The sequence below is a fragment of the Gobio gobio genome (assembly GCF_949357685.1).
Source record: "Gobio gobio genome assembly, chromosome: 7".
Lineage (NCBI taxonomy): Eukaryota > Metazoa > Chordata > Actinopteri > Cypriniformes > Gobionidae > Gobio > Gobio gobio.
This window is the reverse complement of record NC_137103.1, coordinates 21,983,084-22,010,241: the sequence shown is the minus strand read 5'-3', so window position 1 is coordinate 22,010,241 and position 27,158 is coordinate 21,983,084. Positions and strand designations below refer to the sequence as shown.

Sequence of the window (27,158 nt, the reverse complement as noted above, 5' to 3'; positions counted from 1 at the left end):
ACCTGACGCAATGTGATGCCAGGCACAAGTGTTTTTTGCTAGTTTCAGCCTGACACAGTTATCATAATCACATCCATACAATCGCAATTACAAAATAAAAGTCCACTTATATTATACTGTGTACTTAATGTTTGTTTTTTGTTTTCTACATGTTAAGTTTTTTCTCCATTGTTTTATTTTTATTTTTAGTATAACATTATAATACCATGCATATTTTTACTTTTTTTTTTTTATTTAAAGAAACCAATGTATATTTTACTTTTTGAGGCTTAATGCTATAGAAAAATCAATAAAAGTTTTTTCAGGAAGAGTGTTTTCAGCTTGTTTATTTTGATATAACAATATGGCATGCAGTCGCTTCAAACAATGGCATAAAGCTATTCAAATCATCATTCAATGTAAATTTTGATAATCGTAATTAATAATTGCAATTACAATTTAAAGGGAATAATCCACAATTATGATTTTGTCATAACCGTGCAGCCCTAATGGGTGTGCTGGTCTGAAAACGAGGTGTATCAGGCGCATTGTTGGCATGTTGCTATTTTGAGGCAAAAGAAAATGCCTGCACCATTGACCAACAAAACCCTGGTCTAAAGTCAATAGCGCAGTGTTTTTGAGTTAGGCACGTTAGTAATATGTGCCTATAGGCGGGTGCACAACGCGCGTACACTTTATTACACACACAGGCACGCGCAGCAGCACACAAACATTTTTAAATATTAAAAATAAAAGGATTTCTCTCTGGAGAAGCGTTCAGTTTTTCCGTTCCAAATTCCACCATGTAAATAGCGAATCCGCCATGGTGTAGGCACAACTGGCTTTTAAAGGGAATGGGAGATGAGACTCTGATTGATTTATTGCACGTTACGCCCAAAACACACCCATGACTCATTAAGAGACTAGGTACAACCCTTTTGGACCATGTGCCTGGCACGGCGACCGCTTTTAATGCCACTCACTGGACATTTCACTTTGATGAGCAAGAAGAAAAGTAATATAATTTTGCAGAAATGTCGCCACAGGCATGTTTTTACAATGAGCTTGTTTTGGAAAATGCTTATATTTAGCATTATTTTCATTAATATTTTTTTTATTGTAAATTATATTCTAATCATAACAATATAAGTTGAATTGAAAGTTTTTTTTTTCCAAATATTAAAAGATAAAACATTTATTTGACGTGGTCTCTTTTGGACCCTAGTTTACATGAAGTAGGATTCTTAAACAGATTGGTTTCCTTTTGAGTGAACTATCCCTTTAAATTTGACTTCCGATAGGGTCTGGTCAGACAGCTGCACTGTGATTTTCAAAGGTTTGAGGAGGGGAAGAAGAAACTGCATAAATTGGCCAGTCAATGTGTTAGAGGGACTGCACATAAGCTGAAAAGGCCTATAATGTATCAAATGTTGCTCCTTAATGACAAATGTAACAGACTGTCCGCACCCCCACATTTTTCTATGCTTTATGACCTGGAGTAAAGATTGTGCTGACCCGTCCAAACATTTACTTATTTTTTTTAGATCAAAGTCAGCTGCATAAACAAACCACAGAGAACAACACAAACTCCTACCAATTTTGATGATTAGGAGACATGGTGAGAAACAGAAGGACCAATCTTTCAAAGACAGAGAAGCAACCAGGTCAGACAGAAAACAACTGTACTTCTGTTTGCACCTGAGACAAAATGAGAATTCGTCTCTACCTGACATTTGCCCTTTGATGGCTCATTAATGATTTTCACTATTTGTTTGTCTGTCTGTCTGTCTGTCTGTTTGTTTAAACCTCCTCCCCTACAGCTTTTGTGTGGGTCTTATTGTGCCTATAGGGCACAAAGTCCCTTCTAAAAAATAATAATAATAATAATTCATGATGTCCCTATAATAATATTAACACAGGCATCTTCCATCCTACATTGATTGACAGGGCAGATGGCTGTCTCATGCACTTTGGGCCAGTAGGGCTGGCAGAGTCCCAGTTACCGAGACCAAATGATCCGCTATGGGTATTGCCCAGGCTCCAGCCCACATTCCTGTAGAGAAATCCTGGGATCTGGGACTCCCTGTGTGCCCCCTTTTCCCAGTATGAAACAATCAATACTTTGGACTGCGTGAAATAGACAGGATTTACTACAGCAAGAGGGAACAAAGATACTGTGCATACACATATCCAATGAAAGGTTTCAGATATCACTAAAAATTTATGTTCCAATCACCCAGTGGTATTTACCCATCTTGGGAGTGGTTACTAGTTGTGTAAGAACACAAAAGCAATGCCATGATTATGACCAGTTCACTCATTTCTTGGGAATTAAACCCATGATCTTAGCATTGCTAGTGCCAAACTTAGCTGTTTAAGCTACAGGAAAACTGTTGCCCTTGTCTTGTTCTGATCATGGGCCAGCAACAAATTTAATCAGTGATGTACTACAGCACTTATTCCATTAAGCCATTATAAATGTGTGTATGCCTTCTTCTCTGTGCAGTATTCTAAAAAATCTAAAGACATATCTTTGATATGACAAAACTTGCTACACTCTAGGCAGAAGATCAATAGACAAATTAATGATGTTTCCCCAGACCACCCAGATATATACACTCACAGTTAAACTTTACAAGCTGTGTGTGTGTGTGCGGTCGGATTGCACGGGTATAACATTTCACTTTATCCTTCACTGTCATAAAATGGTCAGTGATAATCAAGCTTTTTTTCCTTCAAACAACACATCACTGAGATGGTTTTATACCCAACTATTCCAAAACAATGATTTTCATAATCACAAACTTCTTTCACCTGTCCAACTCTGTGGCTGCCCCATTTTCCACTTTCAATCTAGTAAAGCAGGGTGGTCAATAGTTCATGAACTAGAAGGGCAAGGCCGTCGTCAGATGAAGGTTGTCCCAGGCCCTGTCACAAAGGTTTGGGGGCAAAGGGGGGCCCATCAGGGGTAATTCTGTCCCAGGCCCTGTGAACTTAAGTAATGGCCCTCTGGAGGGGTGTAAATAGTTTTTTTTTTGTAATTTCAGGGCCATTTCTAAATTGTCAGTCAATTATGTGCCCTCCAGAAGCTTGCGTTCCGCAATCTTTTTGAAGATAAAAAAGATTGTTTGCCTGCGATGTGGTTTTGGGTTATCTGATGTTTGAGATTTTAAGTTGTTTAAGGGGTTAGTTCACCCCAAAACTTTAATTCTGTCATTAATTACTCACTCTCATGTTGTTTGTTCAGATCTTTTTGATGAAATCTGAGAACTTTCTGTACCTCCAATGACGCATCAATTGAGATTGTAAAAAAACCAATCCATACGAATTGAGTGGTTTAGTCCAAATTTTCTGAAGAGACACCATCATTTTATATGATGAACAGATTTAATTTAGGCCATACTTTATTAAAACACCAGAGTCAGTCAATGAGTGAATGAAACTGCGGGTATGATATACACAACTAACAAAGGATCAAAACGAGGAAGAGTTATATGAAATCAATGAAACAATTTGTAACTATGACAACTAATGTCAAATGTGCTAGACTCAATCGCTGCATCCGAAATTGAATACTTCCCTACTATCCACAAGTTTCCTACTTGTGGATGTAGGAAATGAAGCCTTGCGTCAGAAGTGGGAGCGTCTCCCGGTTCGAAGTAAACAAGCGGGACTTTATACATTCCCATCGTAGTTTATGCGCACGTTTTCATATCGGATAGAAAATGTATCTGACTCAAACGAGCGCATACGTTTTTTATGCGCATTTATAGAATTTATGCGCATCTTGGCGTTTCCATTCAGCATTTTTTGATGCGATATCCCAAAATGCGCATAAAAATAGATGGATGGAAACATAGCTTATTGACATTCAACAGTTGACAGTCATTCAAGCTATCCAAATTTGCTAACGATGTGGGAACACAACCTCAACGAACTTTCAAAAGGGTGAAACAACAGTACCTTTACCCTCCGCGGTAACGTAGTTGGTTGGGAAGATGACGTGAAGAAGTGGCCTCGTATCACGTACGGTAGCATTTTTAGCTATTTTCTAGATTCAGTAGCCTGTGATGGTAAGGCGATGAGCAATTTGAAAAGCTCAGAGGCGTATCAGTATCTGTCGGAAACGACCTAAAAGCGGACATTGAGGCGAGCCTGAGCCTACACGTATCCCATCACAAGGCAAGGGTGCTAGTATCAGTGACAGGTGAAGTACAGACAGGGGGTTGTTCATGTATTAGGGCCAGGACACTGTTGTAGTCATGCAGCAGCACTTTTGTGGAAGGTCAGTAAAGTAAGGACAATCAAGGACACGAACATTTTATTGTTTATTGTATTGTGATATTATTAATTAACTAAATGTACTAAACTGAAATGTTTAGTGTGTGTCATTCATGTTGCAAATGTTGCTTCACAGTAACCTTCACTTAACCCTTGTGGCACCATCTGATTTAAAAAAAAAATTATTTTAAAACCTTGCCAATGATCCGAAAAACACTTAGCCTCTTCACTTACTATTACACAAAATACCATTGGTATACTACTTCCGCTGCCTCACCGGAAGTTGTACCCACGTTCTTTACAGTAGCGCCTCCCGGAAACAGGTGGATATAGTATGTGAAAAACAGTTCGCCAACAGAGTAGTATGACTGAATGTAGGCAAAAGGAGGACCAGAGGACCTACTGCTGATGCTGAGATTCTGAAGTGCTCATTCGATGGTCACGGGAGAGGGTTTAGGAATGGCGGTGAAGTGACAAAAGTGATGCTGGAAGGTCATGTGACAATAACAACATGGCAGATGTAGTATATCTGGATTTCATTTATAAACCCATACTCATACTATAAGGAACATACTTTTTTTCAAATTCAAATGTAGTAGTACGCGATTCCAGACACACCACATGACAACAGAAAGGAAACCCAGGAAATAATGAAGACAAACTAAAAGTCCTGAATGAAACTGAAAACCCCACAGAACTTTGGGTTTCAAGGATTTATTTATAAAGTTCCCACAATTTTTGAGCAAAGATTTTCCATGACTTTAATATTTAACATTTTTACAATCATTTGTACATAGCCTCAAACATGACATGCTTAACACAAGTTAAGAATATGTTCCCATGACTTCTCTTGTTTAAATTTAATCATGGCGATTATTTAGCTAAATGAGGGAACAAGTTAGCCACAAATTATCTAAAACAAAGGAATGAATAAATAAGTTGTGGTCATGTTTGAACTAAAACAAGAGAACAAGTGAATATATGAAATGTGGGAAATTTATGGGAATGAATTCTTATTTCTTGGCCAAAGTATTTTCCCCAGTCAGGCTCATTACATTTTAAGATTTTAATTTACATGACTTTTCCAGGCTTTTAAATCACAATTAAAAAATATATATATATTATATGGGAACCATGTCTTTTGGCACAATTCTAAAAACATTCTACAAACATTTTGTTCACAGTCCAGCCAACAATTTGTACAAAATGTACATGTATATCAAATACTAAGTACCCTATTAAACTGCATTTATTGAAGCTGCCTGGCTGAAAGAGGGTGCACATGTGAGTGCTTTATGAGACTTTGTGTTATTTTCTAGAGAGATGAAAACAAATAAAACACAGAAAATGAGAAAAATGTCCAGGCAAAGGGAAAAGAAACAGATTCAGGAAGATAAACAGTTGCAACTGTTGCTTCCTCTGCACTGGCATTCCATCCACCCTCTCTCGGGAGATGCTGGAACAGTCCGATCTGGCGTGGGCGGAACAGTGTGTAAGCCTAGTGAGGTCCGTCATGTTTTTCCCTCCAATTGGACCTCATCCATCCTCTGTCTCCCCACTCATTCTCTCTCACACCCATCACCACATGTGCGGTTTCCAAGAAGTAGACAGAAAACCCACCCCCATGAAACTTGCCAGTCTCAAGGGGCAGAACAGGCCTGAGAGATATGCACTGCACATAAGTCACTTGAGGAATTTCTTTCACTATCAGAGAGTGTGATAGGACGGATTACAGCACACAAACTGTTGTGTATTAACTGCATGAAGTGCATAAAGCGAGTATGTGTATTTAAAGACACCAACATTTACGTTTGATGGCTTTTCTGAATATACCTGATTTTCCACACATTTTCAGTTGAGCATATAAGACTATAAGTATACTTCATAGCAGGGCTTGAACCTGGGTCCCCCGGCATGAGAGTTGGATGCTCTAGGAGGCTAAAGGATGCAACCTGTGGCGTCAGTCGCTAGAGCATCTCTTGAGATCAGAGGAGTGAGGTTTACTAGCACAGCGACTACTAGCTGGCCTCCGTTACACGTGAATCTCAACGGACTGTACTGATGGCGAGAATTTACATCACGCAAACTGTGTATGAGCCGGAGTGGATGGGGGAAGTATACTTTTGGGAGTTAGTCTGTAAGTTATCTCTGCAACCGTCTACAGTATATTGAACTCCTAGTTGACAAAATTAATCTTTAGCAGACATACACATTTAAAGGGCGCCTATTATGCTTTTTTATTTTACCTTTCCTTTAGTGTGTAATATAGCTGTTTGTCCACGTTAAATTGTGTTTTATTAACAAGTTCTAGAGTAACACATTCAAATTGCCTAACCAATAAGCAAGAGATGAGGTCTATATCCATAGCCGACTCACCTATGTTCCTCTACAGTTTACTGCATCCCACCACCACCCCGTCTCCTCATAATCACCTGGTTACTATCCTAACCCGAAATAGTGACGGGGGGAGTAGTCTGGGTTCGGGACTAAGTTCCGAGCTCGGAGCCCTCCCCTCAGACAGCATGCCATTTGATTATTTGTAAGTTTGAACTTGTGAAATGGAGTTTATCTTTTCAAACGAAAACACTAGCAAGAAATGCCTCGTTTGGGGTTGAACAACTTCAGATTTGTCAAAATGGCGAACCTGTGATGTATGGAGATAGAAATGGCTCATTCTAAAGTAATAAAATCATAACGGTTCATCATGTAAGGTATTTATACACCACTGACAATATAGTTATGTATATTATATTGCATTTCTGTCAATAGATCCTCATAAATACTAACGACTTCACCTTTAAAGTCGAATAGTCGAATAGTCTGTGCAACCCCTATTTCTTGACCTTATTTCTGTGACCTAACTACAGTACATCAACATGTTAAACATTTGCCTAATGGCTGCTTTGGCCCACCATAAATGAGCAGTTGGGTAAGTGATTTTGCTATGTTGAAGAGATGCTGTGGACAAAAAAAAAAACATTGAATTGACTTCCAATACTGATGCCATAGTTGCCATAGATATAATATTGTTTACAGCTGATGAGGCCTCGGGAGCTGAAACATGATTATGGTTATGGTCGTTACATTTTAACATGTGGTCTAAGTGGTAGACCAATCAAAACAGGCTGGGCCATCTGACCAATCAGAGCAGATTGTGCTTTAAAGAGACAGGGGCTGAATCCGAAATCGCCCCCTAAAGGGCACTATTTGAGGGGACAGCCATTTGTAGCGGTGTCCGAAACCATAGTGGAAGTTATTGAGTGCACTCATTCTATCCCACAGTGCACCGCAATAATGAGTGTACAGCCGATGTACACACAACGGCTGTCCGAATTAACTTTCATTCACTTTTTCAAATGAAATGTATTAGTGGACTAAAGAAGGGAATAGTGAATGAGGGTTTAGGGGGTGATTTCGGATTCAGCCACGGGCTGCGTCCGAAAACCTAGGCAGCTGACTCGTTGCCTCGCTGCCTTATCAGACAATGGCTAGTAAGGCAGCGTTTGTGCATGAAGGCTGCTCAAGAAACTAATTTCGGACAGACTTCTTAGGCAGTGTAACATTTAATGATATACAGCAAAATAGAGCGAGTTTTGGTGAGAACTAAACAAATAATTAATTCCTACATTAGTAATTTCTCGTGAGAAAGGACATCCGAAGTAGAAAATGTTGGTAAAAAAAAAAAATTACATTTACACACAAACGCAACTTTCAGACGCCATCTTTTTTTTCCAGCTTAACTGTCACAGAATGGAAAGCACGGGATTGTGGGATATCAAAGACAGCGAAGGATACAAATATGCAAAAATCAATCAGATGAAGGTATCTCAGGAGACAGGAAGTGAAGCTAACATTAGATTCGGACGTGCCTTAGTGCCGTCCTGCCTTGAAATGTGTCCTCCGAAGGCAGCATTTTCCGCAGCCTCTGTATGTCTCCCTCACCAGACACAGGCCCTGTCCCGAATGGCACCGTAAACCCTCACGGTCTTCCTCTGAGTCCGAACTTTCACAACGTAATGCCGCTTTGGCTGTCGGGCACCAGTGCGGGCTCGGCAGAAGTGCGCATCGAGGGCGCATATCGACTTCAAAGGGGGCGCTCGCGAGCACCCTTCTGAGACCTAAAATGACAAATGGGACCCACTGTGATCTCGTGGACTTAATGGACACGCGCACGCAGCGGCCATTGTAAGTCCACAAGACTGAAAATGCACATGAAGTGGGCCATTTGGGACAGGGCCACGCCCAATTCAAGTCTTGCAGTCTCTACTAATGAGCTGATGATTTGAATCAGGTGCGTTAGATGAGTGAGACATGCAAAATGTGCACTGGTTGGGGGTCCCCAGGACAGGTTTGAGAACCACTGCTCTAGTTCATCTTTCAGGGTGTGTTGGGTGCACCCTGTCGTTTTGGCATGACTGACTTCGCTCAGAGATTGCACAACTATTAGTTAAGTTTACCAAGTTCACCTTCATTTACTTTGGCTGTTTCTGCACTGCATTCAAGTGGAGAATCTAATCTGTAATGCCATCCTAATGAAGTGAGTTAACTCCAGGATGTGTGCTGGGGCAATCACCTCTAATCTGATATGAACTGGATACACGTGAGACCACGCTGACCTTATGAGAATCACAATTGATAAACAAGCTAGGAAAAACATAGTATTCAACTGAAACTCATCCGGATCACCAGCCTTCCATTAATGTACATATATAGATGAGGAAGAAGATTTTCTGAATAAATAAACTGCCAATGTATTTCTGCCACTGAAATAGATAGACACACATAATATAAACACTTTTTTTTTCTTTTTTTTTATGGATATTCTTTCCCCTTTATATTAGCAAGAATAAGCCTAGGGTAACCATACCAAACACACATCTTTAGTCCTCATGAACGTTTCTTTTTTTAAAACAAATATTTAGACTCCCAAGAGAAAAAAATAAAATTTATGGTGAACCACACATACCACTAATGTTGCAAGGATTTAGGGTGTATTTTGCAATACACAAGTTAATTTCCATCCATTTCACCTAAAAATGTATTTAAATGGATTGAGCTCAAGAGGCAGGGTTCCCGTGACTTTTACAGTTGTTTGTGATTACTGGATAAGTAGGCTACATTTCAAATATACATTTTAATGATTACACTCACCAATTAAATATACTTTAACTAGAAAAAGTAACTAGAAGAAAAAAAAAAACTATTCATGGGAACATGGGAACCCTGCCTCCAAAACAAGCCAACAACAAATGGTTACACCTTTTGGTGTTTGTCACACATAATACAGAGCAAAACATTATTGTTCTCGGGGCTATTGTTGTTGTAGTTATTTAAACTGTTCACAAACCTGACTTTTATACCACTCACAAATGGCATCAATTACAATCCAAGTCTGAGGTGACAGAGAGAAGCAGCTGTGGGTGGCATATGATGGGTGTTACACTAGGAAGTGCTGAGAGATTACAGATTCACACACTTTCGATGTAAATTCATGCCAGAGAACAACAAAGCACAGTTTAGAACAGCTCACATTATTAGGTGATAATGTATTACAACCATTAATAGCAAAAACAAACCCTGTCAGCAGAGGTGGACAAAGTACACAACTCTATTACTTGAGTAAGAGTAAAAGTACTACTGTTCTCGGGGCTATTGTTGTTGTAGTTATTTAAACTGTTCACAAACCTGACTTTTATACCACTCACAAATGGCATCAATTACAATCCAAGTCTGAGGTGACAGAGAGAAGCAGCTGTGGGTGGCATATGATGGGTGTTACACTAGGAAGTGCTGAGAGATTACAGATTCACACACTTTCGATGTAAATTCATGCCAGAGAACAACAAAGCACAGTTTAGAACAGCTCACATTATTAGGTGATAATGTATTACAACCATTAATAGCAAAAACAAACCCTGTCAGCAGAGGTGGACAAAGTACACAACTCTATTACTTGAGTAAGAGTAAAAGTACTACTGGTCAAATATTACTCCGTTACAAGTGAAAGTTGTAAAAACAGATTTTTACTTGAGTAAAATTACAGAAGTATTTGTTTATAAAAGTACTTAAGTATCAAAAGTAAATTTAAGTTTTAATGTCAATGCATTGTTTTATTATTGTTGCATTGTTGTATAAATGCACATTATGCCATCATGGTGGTTTAAAGGGTTAGTTCATCCAAAAATGAAAATGTGATGTTCATCTGCTTACCCCCAGGGCATCCAGGATGTAGGTGACTTTGTTTCTTCAGTAGAACACAAATGAATATTTTTAACTCCAACCGTTGTGGTCTGCCAGTCGTATAATGCATGTCAATGGTCAAATTGTTGAGTATGAGAGCTATGAGAGTAAAAAAACATAGACATTTGAATCCATATTAAACCCTGCGGCTCGTGGCGACACATTGATGTCTTAAGACACGAAACAATCGGTTTGTGCGAGATTTTTATATGGATTCGTATGTCTATGTTTTTTTACTCTCATAGCTCTCATACTCTAAAATATTACCATTGACATTCATTATACGACTGGCAGACCACAACGATAGGAGTTAAAATTCATTTGTGTTTTACTGAAGAAACAAAGTCACCTACATCTTGGATGCCCTGGGGGTAAGCAGATAAACATCACATTTTCCTTTTTGGGTGAACTATCCCTTTAAGCCAGTCACTGATGCTCCATCTGACATACTAGCATACGACTACCTTAAACTCATTTTAATACTTGTATAAAAGTAACAAACTCTTTACAAAGCTGCGGTCACTTTAAGACTGAATGCACAGACCCTATACACTGATACACATCCGATATTCTCCCAACTGTTTACTCTTCTCTTTCTCCCAGACGTTTACATTTTAGAGCATTTTATGAGACGCGCATCAAGTGTATGCCAACTAAACTAGTATGGCCATGGGTGCACACACTGCGCAGAGGAACCGCCTTCTTCCATTTTTCTATTAACTGATCAGTGTTCAAAAAATGTTGGGAAACTTCACATGACCCTACAAGAGTGATTACTGATAGGCCGTCTGCAAAAAAAATAAATAAAAAAAAACCTTTTAAAGAAGAAAAAAATCATCCACTGACTTTCAAAGCTGCTACAGAAACAACTTTTGACTTTGAAGACCTTGATAGAAATGTACTGGAGTAAAAAGTACGATATGTGTCTTTCAAGTTAAAGTCAAAGCTTCCCGAAAAAATAATACTCAAATAAAGTACAGATACTCAAAAAGTGTACTTGAGTACAGTACTCAAGTAAATTTACTTAGTTACTGTCCACCTCTGCCTGTCAGGGTGATCAAGACCCCAACATTCAGTGGAGAAACGTGGTTGATATTCACATTTATGCATTTTATACAGAAGATTTAATACAAAAAGAAAAATACATTAGGCTACACATCTTATCAGTTCACGCAATCCCTAGGAATCAAATCCATGACCACGGGGCTGCTAGTGTCATGCTTTACAGTTCCAGATACAGAAGCCAATGTACAGTATATATTCCCAATGACCAGTGTTGGGGAAAGTTACTTTGAAAAGTAATGCATTACTATATTGAGTTGCTCCTTTAAAAAGTAATTAGTTGCATTACTTAGTTACTTTTTAAGAAAAGTAATGTGTTAGATTACTTTTGCCTTTACTTTTTCTCACCTGGGCTGGGCTTGTTTGATTTTGGACAAAAAAAGTTCTATTTTTGGGCAAATGTAAAGACTGTTTCACACCAAAATTTAAATAACAAGATCAGGCTGAAGGCAATGCAAATTCACGCCTGTACAGTAGAGGGCGCAACTCTAACAAACCTTTCAGCTGTGCTGCTATTCTGGTTAACGGAAGAATATGATGCAGGATAAAACAGTTTAACACTTACTTCACCAATAAAAAAAAATAGTTATTTTTGCTTATGGTTTAACTGAATCATTAAATGTTAGCAGCAAGTACATTGCTCAATAAAGTGAGATTAAATGCATAAAAAAATGATTTTATATATATTTAATTATTGGAGGTTTGCATAGTATTCTGATTTTGCATTGACTGATTTTATTCATTTTTAGGAATACTGAATCTTTTTTGTGCAAGTGAGATGAGTAAATGCATGCTCACATTTAGTCTAGAACTACAATAACCACCATGTTTTTACACAAAGCCTCTGCACTTATGATTTGTCTCAACATTGGGACAAGAGAGATGTCAGTCAATAAATGGGAGAACAAAGTAACTTGCGTTTTTTTATTTGAAAAAGTAACTCAGATATTGTTGTAAATGTTAAAAAGTAATGCGTTACTTTACTAGTTACTTGAAAAAGTAATCTGATTAACTAAATCAAGTTATTTGCAATGCGTTACCCCAACACTCCAACAATCAATCATGAAGTTTAACAATTATAAAGTTTTAATATGAAAAAAAGCACAATACACTGACCAATTGTAATTCAGTGTTGCAGAGAGTTGTGGATTATATGGAAATGTTGTTAGCTTATACAGCTTTGTGACATACCAGTTTAAATCAAACTAATGCTTGTATTAATGTGATAATCCATCAACAAATTCCATTTGGAATACAGTTGTAAGGCATGTTCTGGTATTCTGGGGCACTGTATGACTGTGCTTTGAAATCAGTAATCAGTTAATCTTCATACAGATATACTACAAAAATCAGTATTTAGGGCACTTTATTCATCCAGCAGATAACGCCTGTATATGCATTCAGAAATATGACAAGATCGCCAGATGTAACAATGTGCATTTATCTCATCATTGTCACAAATCATTCATCCTGCTCAGTCTTATCACTCAGACACCTGTCACTTTCCTTGCTGTATACTTGCGTCACATTGGAGCCACGCCCCCAGCCCCGCCCCCAATAAAAACACATGTCAGTATGGCTAGCTCTCTCAGATTACTGCATCCATAACCTTATGCAACTGCATGCAGGAGAAAGCACAAGTCCGTCTTGGGTAAACAGTGTAGTGGAACGCATTTAAGTGATTGATTTCTCAGATGAGTGGCAAAATGCCTAACAAATGGAAAACAAAGTCCAGATTATTAAGAATAAGTTTACAAAAGTTTTTGTTAACCATCCAACACATTGAAAGAGAAGCCAAGGTTGTCTGTTGTTTTCCACAGTCTAGTCAAAAGTTATACTCAGATAAACATGGCTTTCAAAGGAATACAGAGTCTCACATTAACTTGTTTTTCATAGTAGAACAATGAAATAATTGTCAGAAACATATCAAATGCAGGCGTTGAAGGCAAATATAAACTGTAGCGAAAAGCCACAGCAGAAAGCTACATGACAATATAGTATCAAATTGCTGAACTAATAAGACAAAAAAACACCAAAAAGTACATGAATATACAGAAACTGTTGTTAAATCAAATGTCGTGCTATATGAATTATGCATTGTGCATTATGATACTGGACTGGAGCACGAATGTATTCTTTTGGTTACAGGTCGTATTCATATTCTGCTTGTTTCTAATAAGTCATTTCCATTGGTGTGCTATTTCTTGACAATTTTGTCGTTAAAAACTCATATAAAAAGTTATATCCCATCCTTTAACTTTAACAAATGGAAATATTCGCACGTGAAAACTAAAGTGGAACTTGAGCGCAAGCAAGTCGCGCGCAAGTTATACGCACTTTATCTGTGCGCGCGACATAAGGCTCACGAGCAGACTCATAATGGCCAAACCGACGACATTACTAATAAACTAACATTTAAGTTAGCATACGTTTGTTTTTTAGATGGACTTACCTTTGCTGTGCTCTTGTCTATGCTCAAAGAGACTGTGAGAAGAAAAAAAGTGACACATGGAAGCCGCATCTTCACACCTATGAATAATGTCCAAAAGGACACGCTGATGACGGATTCTTCTCCGTTTCAAGCAATTCTTGCCTCTCTTCTACCCGAGCCTGGACTATACGTTTGTCTGCATCTTTGCCCTAAACGTTATGTGGCTGTGTTTGAAAGTAAAGTCTTGTAGAAGAGCCCACCACACCCCCTGTCAGGACCACGACCACCCATCAACACGCACCAACACAACCCTGTTTAGAACAACTATCACTCGCATTTCAGCATTGTTAGGGGACGTTTAAGTCTTGGAGATCAGCAATTCCCTTAAAACAGCTTTGGCAAGGTGGATTTTAGGTGAGATAACCAACTTTCTGAAAGCGTGAACGCATCAGGATTTAGCGCGTGCGACTGGAGCAGCGAGGTCTGAGGTAAACTTCTGCCTTCACTTATAGCTTACGATTAAAAAATAGAGCTTAAATGCGTGTTATTGTCGTTAAAAGCGATTAAATAATAACAAAATCGAGTGTTTGAAGTTATATGACGCATCAACAGTTGCCACAAACCTGGTTGCTGTGTTTTTGGAACACGTTGGCTGGTTTGTAGCTCGTCTAATATGCTTATAAATAGGTAGACTACAAACGACCACCTTGAGCTAGTATGTTTGTTGAATTTCATATTTGTCCATAAGCTAATGACAGGTCGGGACAGCTAGAGCGCAGTTACCATGTTCCAAAACACAACTACCGGCTAAAGCTGGATCTTTAAGCAAGGAACACGAGATCTACTACAAAGATAGCAGTACATTTAATGTGTTTTAAATATGCACTAATGATCTAGTGAGGACTAACTTCAGTCCATCTATAACTTTCAGATCATTGAGTATGCAGTAACAGGACACTGGCATTGGGCAGAAGGAGAGATTGTATCTGTTTTCAGGCTCTCATGGAGGGTGAGAACCATTTACAGCATTGGAACACATTAAGGTAAAGCCTGTTGTTTTGTTTCGTGCTTTAGAAGCATCTGTTTTCCCTTTGCACACATATTCATTCACGTTTGTTTTCTCATTTTGCAGGTGTTTTCTGCTGTGCCTTGCGGTCCTTTTCCTTACGACAGAGGTCAACGCAGTAAGTGTGCTTTTAATTTTACTATATTGAGACAAGATTAAGTGCAGATTGTGGTGTAGGATTTGTGCCTCAGTTATGGTGCAACATGCTGAGCTGAGCCCCTCAGATGAGTGGGAGTGTCCTTGCTTGGATTTCAAGTTCCTCATGTGCAATTAGCAAATGTTTTACAGTTTACAGATCTTTGCAGCACGCATGTTCTTTAAATAAGAGAATGTTTTTTTTTTTATTTCCTCCCATTCTTATAAAGCTGAAAATTTCACACTGGTCAAGTCTCACATCAATTAGGTGGTTGTTAGTGGTAATATAACTAACTGGTATCCCATAGTGAGAGATTATACACTGGCCTGAAGTTAATGAATACAATGTGTTCAAAATCTGATTAGGTTTTAATACTCACAAACTGACACTTAATGGTAAAGTATGTGTGTGAGATCATATTTTTTGCCTCATCTTGCTGGTGTTAAATGAATAATGCTGTCTTGGGGTGAATTGTTCATTAACTGGACTTTCTAGAATCTCCATAATGTTCCATTGCAACTTTCTAAGAAAACAGGGTTGTCAACGTAAGGTCCTTAATGTTTATTTTTAGCAGGTCAGTGTTTATTTTTTGTTTAAATATTAAATCAAATGAAACGGAAGCAGCGACAAATATTTGATATACATCTGAGTGTGATAGATTATTGAAAAAACATAGTTTCTGTTTGTCAGTTGCTTGGAATTTTAAACGTGGACATTGTACTTAAAGGGATAGTTCACCCAAAAATGAAAATTAGCTCATGATTTACTCACCCTCAAGTCATCCTAGGTGTATATGACATTCTTCATTCAGACTAATACAATCAGAGTTATATTAAAAAAGTCCAGGCTAATCCAAGCATTAGAATTGCAATAATAGTTGCTCTGTTTTTGAAGTCCATAAAAATGCACCTGTCCATCGAATAACGTGCTCCACGTGGCTCCGTGGTGTTAATAAAGGCCTTCTGAAGCGAATCGATGCATTTGTGTAAGAAAAATATTCATATTTAAAACTTTATCAAGTAAAGTTCCAGGCAATCGCCTTCCATGGAAAAGTGTTGAAAGTTGAAAGTGAAACTCAAAATGCGTACGTGACGTCATGACGAGCGTACCTGGTCTTTCGATCGGCAGAGGACCTTTCAACACTTTTTCCATAAATTGAGCATGGAAGGTGGTCGGCCGAAAGTTAACTTTATAAAGTTTAAAGTTATAAAGTATTTGCCTGTTAAGTTTTCTAAAATATGCAGGGATTGATTCTGACAGCACTGCACGAGCTTGCGGCGCCATCGGCCAGACACTATTCGTCTATTCTTGTTAGCCAGGGTTCACAGTCCAAGTGCGAGAAAACCAGCGCTAAAACGTAATGTTACTCGTCAGTTGCCCGGTAACCTTTTTATTAATGGGTGGATTTGAGAATGTGATATGGTTTAGTGCGAATATCTTGTCTGACGTGCTGCATGTTTTGGACGGAGTACAGCATCGCTCGAAGTTTCTCAATAAATGTTTTTCTGCAAACTGCTATATCGTCCCCTTGGAATTATAAGTTGTGTAGCCTATATTTTGGAAGTTTTTATTTAGAAAATAAAAAGGTTCTTTCTACACAGTCGAATGGAATGCAAAAAAATTTAATTTTATTTCCGCCAAAATAAAAGCTCTGTTTAATGTTTGAAAGAAATCAACATTTGTTGTTTTTAAAATAAGTCTCTTCTGCTCACCAAGGATGCATTTATTTGATCAAAAATACAGTAAAAATGGTAATATTGTGAAATATTATTATAATGTAAAACATCTGTTTTATATGTGAATATAGTAAAGTGTGATTTATTCATGTGATCAAAGCTGAATTTATCATAATTACTCCAGTCTTCAGTGTCACATGATCCTTCAGAATTCATTCTGATATGAGGATTTGATGCTCAAGAAACATTTATGATTATTATCAATGGTGAAAACAGTTGTGCACAATATTTTTTGGATTTTGTGAAAGCTTTCTATTTCAGAGAAATGCTGTTCTTTTGAACCTCCTATTCATCAAAGAATCCTGGGGAAAAGTGAGCATATTCAGCATAAGAGACTACTTACATATTTTTTTTAATTTTTTTTTTTTTATAAGTACATATCCCAGTCTGAACTGTAGTAAAGTAAGGCTTTGAATATTAACACCTGACCACACCTGTGGGTTTGCTACTGTTACAATTAAAAATCGTGGCAATTAAAAAAGGGTAAGACCATTACAGCCAGACATGATGAAAGCAACACCGCTACAACTACTAAAATTGATACTGGGTGTGCGAATTATCAAGAATTGACAATAGTCAATCGTATTGGTGGCACCGAGGGGCCCCCCAAATAAAATTCTGCTTAGGGCCCCATAAGGGCTTGGGCCGGCCCTGGCCCCAGGGCTATGTGTTTTTCAGACGGGCTATCATCGGCCTGCCCTCGCGCGTGTGTGTGTGTGTGTACGGTTCGCGATTATATTCACTGATGATCGGGCGAAATGATACAGAAATAACATTCCAATCAATCGTGGGTGGATGAGAGATGAATCATTGTGTTTGTTTGATAAAGACATTTTGTGAGCCCTGGCTGTGGCCTGGGCGATTCATTGCGTTTGACATTTGCCACACGCTGCCACTGACAGGGGAGCAGAAACTCATTAAATATGCAAATCTTATCCAATCCTAGCCGTGGGCATTTACTTCCAAGTCTTCAGTGCGGCACGCCCATCAAAACTGACAGTTTTTCAGAGAGCCTCAAAACCAAGGCAGAAAATAGCCTATTACTTATTCATTATGATGTTTTTGAATGTAAAAACAACGCAAACGTCATAAGTTGACCTCAGACAACAGTATGAAAAAATTTAAAAAGCCAGTTCATGACACCTTTAAGGATGTCTTTCCTACCTTTCTGGGCCTTGAAATTGGTAATTAAATTGCTGTCTATGGGGTCAGAGAGCTCTCGGATTTCATCAAGAATTACTTAATTTGTGTTCCGAAGATGAAGGAAGGTCTTACGGGCTTGGAATTAATAATCTAATTAATGACAGAATTTTCATCTTTTGGTGAACTAACCCTTTAAGTGGCTACTTATATGAGTGGTGTATTATTTTGCTGTCATCATGCTCAGGCTATCCAATAATTTATCATCATAATCATTATGTTTTGCACAGATTAATAACCATCATTGGACCGAATAGTAGTAGCTTTACCATTGGACAACAGTCAGCTACACATGTGTTATGATGAGTGTGTGAAATCCTCTTACAGTTTGAGTATTATTTCAACATGAGAACATATTTCTTTTCCTGATCCACATGCTGATATGTGTTTCTGGCCACACCCATCACCAGCAGCAAACACAGCAAGTTCAAAAGGTCTGATCGTCAGCCGCATGCAAAAGCTCTTTCAGATGTAACCTCATTCTTTTAGCTCTAGATCTAGCTGTGATATGCACCTTGGAAAGTTTTTTAAAGAAGACATTGCACGACATTAAAGGCGAAAATCTCCACTGACTTCTCAGTTATATGTCATATTAAAAAAAAAGTCAAGAATACAATCATTCAATCATTCTCATGTTCTTCCTCGTTTTAGTTTGGTCCATTCCAATGTTGTGTGCTGCTGATACAAAATCTATGTTTTGTATCCACTCTTTTCCAAAGTTTTAGGCTACATGGTTGGAACTAGGGCTGTCACAATATCAGATTTTTCACTACACAGTTATCATGGCCAAAAGAAATCACGATAATGATATATTGCGATATCTATGGAAATGATGAAAAAATAAATAATAATAGTAATGCTATCAGTCAATCAGTTAATTCTCTTCATGTTTAATATGTCAAAATGTCTCCATCTGCATGTAATTCAGCTTGATGACGTCTTTGTCCGTGTTTTTTTCTCGATATTCATTCATATTCAAGGTGCTGTATGTAAGTTTTTGACTTTACTATAGCATACAACTATGCTATAGTATACTGGCATAAAACAGCCAGTTAGTCTACTTTGAAATGTGCGTTCAGTGTCGGAATGTCTGTTTTTGTTTTGCTCTGAGTGATAACGCATGTTGCCAATTTACCCAATAGTATTTCGACACAACAGGTTGTCAGTTGGCGTAAAACACAGCATTGAAGCCTCAAACAAACTGGGTCAGAGATCGCAGATTCTACCCGACCTAAAAAGCCTCGGCATCCATCTAAAAATCGAGCACATTAAAACGCAGATAAATCAACTCATCAACTTCCAGTGTGTAAAGTCTCTTCGCCTTCCATTGTCAATTGAGCTCGTTCCTCTTGCGTGTCCTCAAACTGGCAACCCGTGTTGAGTCTGATGTGGCGTTCACACCGAACGCGAATGACACGAATAAATCGAAATTGGACGCTTGAACATTTTCGTAATCATCAACCGCCGTAGTTCAATTCCAATACTCAAGAATGCAAGTACAGAGGACGCATGAAAGTACTCGGATGTGTTCTTGATATCGAGGATGCATCAAATGCAGACTTGAGAGAATCGAACCGTTAGAAATCTCAGAACACACTGCGGGTGTAAGCTTTAAACTTCTAGTTCTCACATCAGCAATTCCTGCTGCAAGCTCACAACTACATTTGTTCTGCTTAATTTTAATAAAGTGATAAACTGAAGAAAGCCAGCAGTGTTTTTATTAGCACATTAAAAAGAATCGTAACATTGACAAAGCATAGGTAACACAGGCAACTCATTTTCATAAATACACGTGGTAAAATAAAAAGATATCAAATTATATGAAAATGCCAATAATAATATGAAATAAATGTTTTACTAGGCCGTGTATTTGTTTGTGGTGTTATGTTGTGTTTATAGTGATAGCTGCTACTTATAATATGCTGGAACGGCCAATTGAACAACAAGATCGCAGCACATCTAAATTCGCACAAATATGCATTCTGTGTCCTCGCGTCCTTCCGAGTTCATTCTTTTAAGGTCGCCTGGCAAGACCGGTCTCCATTAGAATACAAGTCCGTTCTCTGCATTCTTGGAATTGTAAAACAACCCATATTAGGGATTTCCTAGTCTCGCGTAGCCAGACCTTCAGACTGACGGAAGAAGCAATTATCTGCACAATTTTGTGCCCCCCGATATTGAGTATGAATGAAACATAAATGTGAGAGTTTAGCACTGCATAATGCACACATAGAGAAAAAAAAAGATATTTGAAGTAAACATACAATAATCAATATGTTTTTATCCGAATGAGCACACTTTTGGACTAAAAGCTCAGAGGGATGTAAATGTAATACAACTCAGAAAGGGTGTCAGCAATTAGCTGGTTAATGTAACATTTCACGTCCCAGGACTAGCAAAATAATGGCAACTTACTCTCTGTACAGTGATCTGCAGGATATAGCAGAGGTGGGTGAACAGTTTAGTGGTTTTGCCAACTTTTGCGCTCATTGGCGATTCATTTTCGTAGAAATAAAAAAAAAAAACATGCACTGGTGAGCGAACTTTCTTGGAGTGCGTGCAGAGTTTCCGTCTGTCACATTCGACAACATGCTTTTACGCAGCAGTAGCAGCTGCACGCTGTGTCTGCTTGTGTTTTATGACCGGTGGCAACCAGGCAGTGTTAAGGTGCAATATCGACACCTACTGTATATTGGGGTTATGTCAACCAGATACTGGGGCTGGATAATTTACGTGCTGTATTTATCATACATGTACTATTCATTTGAAATACTACTGTTATCACCAATACCGGTATATTGCGACACCCCTAACTAACACGATAAAGATATTTCATGGTATATCACGGTTTTTGTCAATACTGATATCGCAACACCCCTAGTTGGAACAACACATCAAAGTCAAAACTATAAGTGAGATGACAAAACTTGTGTACAACCATGGGAATATAGAAAGCGATAACAACTTTTGGAAGAAAGTATAAATGTACATAAAAAAAAAATAAATACATACTCTCCATACTACTTTTTGGATGATTTTGCTTATTTGACTGGTCAGCATTTATATATTTAAGTGTTTATATGGTATAATTTTTTTTGTTGTTGCATTATTCAAAGGCCCTTTTGGTCTGTGAACCCAGGTGAAAAATACGTACTATTAAATGTACTATTTGTACTATTACAAATATACTATAATGCATTTTTAATACATTTAATAGTACGTCTTTTTCCCCTGGGAAAGGTCAGCCAGTTTTGCACAGGATCATGTGGAGTGTATCTGCCAACAACTTCTTCTACAATAAGGTATAAATATCATACGTATGTTTTTTTTTTCTTCAGCTAAACTGATTTCCCTGAAATAGAAGAAGAATAAATCTCCTTGTCTAAAGCTTTATCAGATTCTGTGCCTCCCTGATCAAAAACTTGTGACAGCAGTAGGCTGACTCTGTGCATTATACTGGTACAAGGAGAGTAGTGATTTCAGGTTTCAGGACAAGCTAATTTTAGACAGGCAATGATCCGGCCTACAGGGTATGGTCGATGTAGGTGACCTCACTTAGACAGTAAAGAAGAAAGAAAATTAGAGATTAGAGAACCTAAATATAACATGGTACCCATATACATTTTGAGCTATTTTGTAATCCAAAGCCATAAGCACAATTTTTATCTAAAATTAGGTGGATTTTTACTTAAATGTGTAAAGAAGACCAGCTGGTGAATACTGTAGGTGCAGGTACAAATGGAACTGGTTGCACATTAATGCATAATAAAAGTTCTGACATACTGTACCTGATATACCAAATGCTGCAGGTCTGTCTTTTGAAAGGGAGTTTGCGCTAATTTAAAGCATTTAATAAGTATGTTTTATGGCTATATAGTGTTGTCATGGAGATTCAGAACTTTATTTCACATCTTTGGTCTGATGGAAATGCTTGAAGTAGTCAAGACCATCTAAAACAAGACCAGTGTGTGTTGAGACCAAGACAAAACCAAGACTTTAGCCCCGTTTCTACCAAAATTATCCAGAACAATTTGTCCCAGGAACTTTTTTTTTTCTCCCCCAGACCGGTTGCTGTCTGCGTTTCCATCGCGGTCTAAACTACCGTGAAGATTAGTCTGGTGACGTAGGACTGTGTGCGGCTTTCCAGTTCCCACTGGATTTCGCTTAATAATTTAAGCTTAATAAAGTCTGAACCTCGTCGTCGGTCCATCGGACGTATTTTTTAAACTCAATTTTTTGAATAGCAAACAACTCTTACTACACGCACCGCAACAGACTTTTAAAAATGGTGGTTGAAATAAAATGCTGCAGAGTCAACCAATCAAAATGCTGCATGAACTCAACCAATCAGCATGTTCAGCGCCCAATTCCCACCCCTGAAAGATCCTGAACTTTGGAAAAGAACTATCTTGCGAGAAGGGACTTTTTGAGGGGGTAACTTTTTACCTGGAACTTCATTTAGACCCTGGTCCATGTGGTCGAAACATACCGACCAAAGTCTCTAATTCCTGGAGAAAGTTCCTGCGGTGGACACACGGCTTTAGAGGGGTAAAGACAGAGTCAAGACCAAGACTACACTGTAAAAAAAGGGCACAATGTACTGTATAAATATGAATTTTCCGTATGGTTTTTTTTTTTCTTTTACAGGTGTTTTACCTGTATTTTGAATTACACATTGCATTAGTTTGTACAATTATTTGTACATTTTCCGTTTAAATTTTTTACAGTGTAGACAGCACTCCTTAAAGGGTTACTTCAGTGATTTAGCATTAAGCTTTGTATTTAAACTGGGTCATTTATGCAGTAGAAATATGAAAATGAGAAAAGACAGAAAATGTATTTTTGTCTCATGTGGATGAAAGACAACAACTCCCAGAATGCACTTGCCTCGCTGCTCTACGAGGCCACGCCGTACACCGGCCCCAGCGTCGTTTTGATCTTCATAATAATAAAATAATCTTGTTCAGTTAGAGAATAAACACCACAATTAAAAACTGAACGTGTCTTTTCAATAAAGTGTGAGTGAGCCGAATGAAAGTCACGGCACAGACGCAGCAGGATCAGATTTCATTCATCATGAAGAGCTGAGGTAACGTTAAGCGCCAGTCTGGCACGTTTTCAGATTGCATATGGAAGCTAAACTATCACAGGAATTCATTGAAAAGTTGAAACACTCACTTTGCTCTGCACCGCGCACCGTTATGTTTGTCCGTGCGGCCGTCTGTGTCTTGCATTCTGTGCGTGAGAGCTCTCCCCTATGGGCGGGTTGATAGCATGCAGAACAGCTCCATCTAGTGGCTGTAGTCTTTAGCCTCTGGCCAAGAAATCCTCAGATGATGCGAAATGACGATATTTGCGTCATCTGAGGATTTTTTCCAGAAATAAAATGCTTAATTATCTTGTCTCAGGGGGATATGAGGGGGGAAAGTACCATAATTTGAATATACTACCAGGTTTCTATCACTGAAAATCACTGAAGTTACCCTTTAAATTCATCTAAAAGATCCACATTTACTACCTGAGAAATGTATTATATTTAATCAATAATGAAATTAGTTTAATAATATAAAGACAATATAAAGAGCTGTTACCAATTTGCTTACTTATATCATATTATAATATAAAAATCAAACTCCCATACAAGTATTTTAAATCATATCTTGAACTTTGTGGGCACTTTTTATAAATTTTGGTGACATTTTTTGACAAAACCCCGCATTTATTTCTGAGCCACAACAGTAAATCAAATTAGAAATAAGTTATTGATTTCATTTGAAGCAGGGCATTTTACATCCAATCACCCAAATGTATTTGTGCTAACAAATAATTCAGTAAAATGCACCGGCAATTCAGTATCACTGCAGTTGTGGTCTTGACTGTTCTTGAAATTCAAGCTTTTTTCCACTTGAATAGTTTGAACTTTGGTGCCAAAGTCTGTTCTCGGCCAGGTGAACTGGAGTCTGTCATAAACTTGCCACGTTTCCACAGACTTGACGAACGAACGGTGACGTAAAGCTGCTACACTCAAAAAAATAACATAAAAAAATCATGGAAAGTATTTCCACATGATTAACTTGCTTTATTTCAGCATTATGCAATTCTGTTATTCCAATTGGGTCAACTTAATTTATTAAGGTTGATTCAACTTATTTACTATGGTTAGGCACAGCTTAATTTAATAGTGTCAGCCCAACTAATTTGCAATGTTTTGGACCAACTAATTTATTTAAGTTAGCCTAACAAAAGTGCTTAATGCTGAAAGAAAGCCATTTAATCACATGAAAACCTTTCCATGATTTAATTACATTTATTAAAAAAATAGCTTTTGAGTGCATTTACAAAACCTTTTACACGATTTTATTGGCTAGCCAGAAGATGGTTTTGTTACATCCATGGCATGCCCTGCCAGGGATTTTTTTTTTAATTAAAACAACTTTAATAGTTATTAGTAGCACATGCTCTACACTTCACCACAATGGTAACCTCCAAAAACACAAACATAACACAAACTTTTAAATACCAACAAAACAAAACATTAAGCATTAAAAAGTCTCTTAATTTTCTCATCTTGTTAAAAATTGATCAAATTGCACTTTATTTAAACATTTACTCTCCGAATTCAGCCCCTTTGCAAAGCATGATGGGAAGTGAAAGTCTTATTTCTTTGGGTTACTTGATTGAAACGTGTTATTTCAAAATGAAAACATCAAGTTATGTCAAAGAGTAACGGTTTTAAATCAGTTTAACATGAATCAATTACATTTGAACCAGAAACCTAATATAATGGTGTTAAATCAAGAAGAATTGCTTAAAAAAAGTGAACAGCATCATAAATAATTTTTTTGAGTGTGTGTTGTTTGACTGACTATAAGCAGTCTTAAATCAAACTGTGCCCGTCCCTGTTCGAGAACGGACCAAAGTCGGGAAACCTAACGGTGGAAAAGGGGTATTAGTGTGTGACCGAGACAAAAACGAGTACAAATGCAGTCGAGACTGAGACAAGACCAGGGCCAACAAAAAACGCTCTCTACACCAAGACCACTCTCATTTACTGACACATTTGCTTGTAGAATAAGTTTTTGGGAAGGGATGGAACATTTTGAGAAAGAGAGAAGCTAGCATTGCCAGGAAGTTCAAAATATAGTCATTTGAAGCCAAGATTTTGTTTGATGTAAATATATGTGGGAAGATTTTAGGATATTATCTTTATCCTTTGGGGTTGATTACTTGTCTCGTTTCTTAACATATGCTTGGATAGAAAATCAAAGACAGTGAACAAGTTGGCTCATAAAAATGTCCCAAGTGCCACAATGATATTGATATTTAACATTTGCAACAGGACTTTTCAGCAATAATTTCAGCAATAATAAGAATACTATATTTTTGAACTGCATGCAATTCAACAATGTCCTCTGTGGAAATTCCTTCTACCATATAAGGGAAGAGGACATGGATGTGGTCACAGGGTGGTTCCTGAAGTTGTGCACGAGGATAAGAGCGCACGTGAAGTAAGTGTGTGCACTCTATACCGGTTTGAATGGGTGGACCAGCACCGCACAAAAGATGTCTGTTGGTGATAAGGACAGGAAAAACGCTGCTACATCGCCTGCCAAAATAATCTGCTCCGTCAAAAAAGCAAAACAATTGGGGGAAAATCTATTGTGTACAATTAGAGGGATCAAGGCAGGATGTAAAATTGTTCCGAGGGGAAGACCTATGCTGAGGAACTCTCAGCCCGAGCGACACTGCAAGTAGCACTGCAAATAGCAGAGCCTTTGAAATTTTTCGGAACATTTTTTAGATCTACAGTGCATGTCTGTGTGAGTATGTAGTTGAGTGCATGCTGGCCCACAGTGAAGGGGTAGTTCCCACAAACGAGTTGTAGTGGCACCACCCATGTCCTGTGTCAAATAGCGACCCTTTTGACCTTAGACTGGTATGAACTTTGCGTCTCGTGTGAACTTTCCCTAAAGCTGGGAAAGAGCAGCACATGTAAAACACTAAGGAGGTGAAAAACAGTTATTCAATCTTTTTTTAAGTCAGGAGGCTTGTTGGTGTTAAATTGTTAACCATTGACACCGTGTCCTATCCAAACGTGACAAATCCATAAATGACATCTACAACAATGCAAATCAAATGGCTCACCACTGGACATATAAGTAAAACTAAACTAAAACTACCCAAAGTTTTACCTTGTGAACTAACCTTGTGAAACAGAAATGCACCTCATTCTATTGACTTGTAGTATTCTTCAAATCTTACAATTGTATTTGAACTAAATTGCACTTGAAGACAATATAATATTAAGGAAATAAAATAGATAAAACCACACTTAGGTACACTTTCAAAATGTGCACTTTGTATTAATGTTCTTTATATTTTTTTAAAGGGGTGGTAAAACACATTCTTTTGAAGGCTTGATTGTGTTTGTGGGGTGCACCCTAACATGTGTTCATGCTTCGTTTAAAAAAAAATTGCATTATTTTTCATATATTTGACCTTTATTCTACACTGCTCTGTCCCTCCTTGTAAAACGGTCTGATGGTTTCCGGGTTGTATGAAGCCAGTCCCTCAAAAATACGTGATGGGCTCAGATTGGTTCGCTTGCCCAGTGTGTTGTGATTCGCTAACCGCAGTGCACGTTTGTCGGAAACGCCACGCCCCTTACCTGGAGGCTGTGCTTTGGTCAGTATTAGAAACAATGGCGTCAATAAAACCATACCAATCTGAGCCCAAATCAGACCTAGAACATTTTAGTGAAGATGATCGAGCAGAACCTGTTCAGTCCTCAAGAGTAAAGACTGCGGATCTATAGTGATCGCTACTGAATGACACTTTTGTATTTTTAGAACGATTATAGCCAAATATCTGTCGCAAGAACTATTAACCCAAAACGAACACTAAACACTGGCTTTACTAGTAAGTTAGCCAAATCATACACAATGAACCATGTTTAGCATGCCTGTAGATAAATAATACATAAAAGCTCTAATCAAAGAATCATTTACACTAATGCCAAGTTTGCTG

General features: G+C 38.0%; 2 protein-coding genes across 2 annotated transcripts in view; one reads left to right on the top strand and one right to left on the bottom strand.

The window, feature by feature from the left end:
• Nucleotides 1-14,242, bottom strand: part of col4a1 (collagen, type IV, alpha 1) — an 89,935-nt gene extending 75,693 nt beyond the window's left edge. The window contains exon 1 of the mRNA XM_079821023.1: nt 14,015-14,242. Within this exon, the coding sequence (XP_079677149.1) occupies nt 14,015-14,083 (69 nt within the window). The 5' untranslated portion in view covers nt 14,084-14,242. The remainder of the gene's footprint in view (nt 1-14,014) is intronic.
• Nucleotides 14,240-27,158, top strand: part of col4a2 (collagen, type IV, alpha 2) — a 141,395-nt gene continuing 128,476 nt past the window's right edge. The window contains exons 1-3 of the mRNA XM_079821021.1: nt 14,240-14,481; nt 14,925-15,036; nt 15,126-15,177. Coding sequence (XP_079677147.1) covers nt 14,996-15,036; nt 15,126-15,177 — 93 coding nt within the window. The 5' untranslated portion in view covers nt 14,240-14,481; nt 14,925-14,995. The remainder of the gene's footprint in view (nt 14,482-14,924; nt 15,037-15,125; nt 15,178-27,158) is intronic.